Here is a 2,922-nt window from a genome sequence, read left to right as displayed (position 1 = left end):
GGGCGGCAAGGCCTCGCCGCCGGGAACCGGCGAGCCCACGACCGCGCCCCCGCCGCCGCCCGAGCATCAGGCGCTGTACAAGCCGAGGGGTGCGCCGGCGGCGCCCGGCAAAGCGGCGGCCGAGAAGAAGCTGAAGCGCGTCTACATCTTCGGCGGCGGAGGGCCGGCGGCGGCCGCCTCGGGCTCTCCCGGCGGCGCCGTGCCCGGCAGCCCCACGCTGAGTAGCGCGGCCGAGGCCGGCGACCCGCTGAGCCTCTACGAGGAGGCGGGCGGCGCGGCGCGGCCCGACGGGGACTGCCCCTCGCCGCCCGGCGCCCGCTCGCCCGCCGAGCACCGCGGCTACGCCGGCCCAAGGGCCGCCTCGCCCGCCCCCTCCACGGCGCGGTCCTCCTCCGCGTCCTCCCACTCGTCCTCCGCCTCCTCGGCCGGCTCCTCGTCGTCGGACGACGAGTTCGAGGACGACCTCTTGGACCTGAACCCCAGCCCCGGCTTCGAGAGCATGTCTCTGGGCGGCTTCAGCTCCTCCGCGCTCGACCGGGACCTGGATTTTAACTTGGAGCCCGGCTCGGGCTCGCACTTTGAGTTCCCGGACTACTGCACGCCGGAGGTAAGTGAGATGATCTCGGGGGATTGGCTGGAGTCCAGCATCTCCAACCTGGTGTTCACCTACTGAGGCGGGGCCGCCCGAGGCCGGCGGCGGCCGAGAGGACCGCGGGAGCGCTGCCCGCCGCTGTGCCACCGCCTGAGGACAGACTGAGAGGGACCGCGGTGCGGCGCGGGAGGAGGGAGCGGCGCCGTGCGGAGCTCCCACGGGGGTCGTCCTCGCCCTCCGCTGCGAAAGAGCGACCAGAACTGCTTGAAAGGAAACGAGGATCGGCTGAGCTCCCCCCCCCCCGCACGGCTCGCGTCGGGGGCTGAGGTGCCGTCGCGGCGCCCGAAAATACGAAAAAAAAAAAAAGCAGTAGTTTTTTTTTTTCTTCTTTCTCGGAATCGTGATGGTGTTGGATTCTCTCAATGGTGGGTTAATAGAGCATGTTACCTGTCTGTCTTTAAGGTTTTTTGTCGGACTGTGGAACAGTTTCAGAACGTAGCGTTAGGGCGATGCGAAGCGGACAGATGGCGCTCTGTTTGATTCCTACAAAGTATCACCAGCTTTTTTTTCACTCTTAACTCTTTAAAGGATTCAAACGCAACTCAATGCCGTGCTGGACTCTCAGAAATTCAGGACCAAATTTTCCCTCAGCTGTGTCCGTGTGTGTCCGTAGGGCCGCGGGTGGAAGGACTGTGCCCACCGACGGCCGTCCCCGTCCCGTTCCGTCCCGTCCGTGCGAGCGGATGCTGTATCCGAGTGGACGTATTTATACTGCCAAACGTTTCTGCCCGTATTTCTTTGTCCTTTTTTTGGTAGTTCTCGTTGTTACCCGCACCGTTTTTATGTCTCCTTCACGGAAGGGCTAGAGTTTTAACTTTTAATTTTTTTATATTTAAATGTAGACTTTTGACACTTTTAAAAACAACGACAAAAAAAAAAAAACAGACAAAAAAAAAAGAGAAGAGAGATGAAAACGTTTGATTATTTTCTCAGTGTATTTTTGTAAAAAATATATAAAGGGGGTGTAAATCGGTGTTAATCGCTGTTTGGATTTCCTGACGCGGGCTGCAGGGCCCCGGCCGCCCCGGACACGCGGTGCGCGCACACCGCCGCCCGCCCGCCCTCCGCCCGCGTCGCGCTCCGATCTGCAGGCACTTAAAGGCACAGCATCCCGCGCCGCGCCCCGCTCGCACCGGGAGGATGGGGCCGGAGGGGACGGGGAGGGCTCAGGCGTGCGTCTGCCGCCGTTTGGGTGGGAACGTCTCCCGAACGGAGCGCGGAACCGGCGCCTCCGCGCGGAAGGGATCCTGTACCTTTAACTCGTAAACCACATCTTTTGCACTTTTTTTCGAAGCAAAGCCGTGCCGTTTAAACCACTGGATCTATCGAAATGCCGGTTTGAGTTCGCGACACTATGTACTGCGTTTTTCATTCTCGTATTTGACTATTTAATCCTTTCTACTTGTCGCTAAATATAATTGTTTTAGTCTCCTATGGCATGATGATAGCATATGTATTCAGGTTATAGCTGTTGTGTTTAAGATGAAGAAAGTGAAAACATCTTTGTACATTTAAGTCTGTATTATAATAAGCAAAAAAGAAGATTGTGTGTTTATGTATGTTAATATAACATGACAGGCACGGGGACGTCTGCCGAACGAGGTGGTTCCGTTAAGGGTTTCGCTTTTATTATTTTTTTTTATTTTTTTATTTTTTTTTTTTTTTTGGTCATCCATCCTGTGCAATATGCTGTGTAGAATTTTTTTTTATTTTTTTATTTTTTTATTTTTTTGTCTAACGATCACCCACAACGCAACGTTGGGAAAGAAGAGAAAAAAAAAGAATCATGCCAGCTAACCATGTCACGTTCACTGCCTGTCAGATTGTCGATATACCTTCTGTAAATAACCTCTTGTTTTTGTTTTTGTTTTCTTCGGGAAGGAAATAAAATCAGCTGGAACTGAACCCTAACTCCGGTTGCGCTCCTCCTCATTGCCCCGTCCCGCCTGCAGCCCCGGGGCGCGGTGATTCGCTCGGACTCCGCCTCCGGTTCGCGGCGGGGCGGGACGGTGGTTCGCTCCCCCCCCCCCCCCCCGGCTGCAGGCCCTGCTCTCGCCGTGCCCTCCCCGTGCTGCGGGCCCTTGTCCTCCCCTCTCCCTTCTAGCGAAGTTTTCCCTCCGTTCTGTCCCGCGGAACGACGGCCGCCCCCACGCTGAGGTTTCCCCGGCGCACCCCGGCTGAAGCCTTTCTCGTGCAAAACGTTTGCAAACGCGTGGCCCCTCGGTACCCACCCCCCGCTGCGGTGTGCGCCGCCCCGGGCAGTGCCGCCG

General features: G+C 57.4%; 1 protein-coding gene across 1 annotated transcript; it reads left to right on the top strand.

The window, feature by feature from the left end:
* SOX4 (SRY-box 4) lies at positions 2-2,563 on the top strand (the record flags this gene model as incomplete). Its single annotated transcript, XM_021386370.1, has 1 exon — positions 2-2,563. A coding segment is annotated over one exon (672 nt), but the record flags the coding sequence as incomplete, so codon positions are not given.

The sequence above is a fragment of the Numida meleagris genome, chromosome 2 (genome assembly GCF_002078875.1).
Source record: "Numida meleagris isolate 19003 breed g44 Domestic line chromosome 2, NumMel1.0, whole genome shotgun sequence".
NCBI classification, from domain to species: Eukaryota; Metazoa; Chordata; class Aves; order Galliformes; family Numididae; genus Numida; species Numida meleagris.
This window is presented reverse-complemented; position numbering and strand designations above follow the sequence as displayed.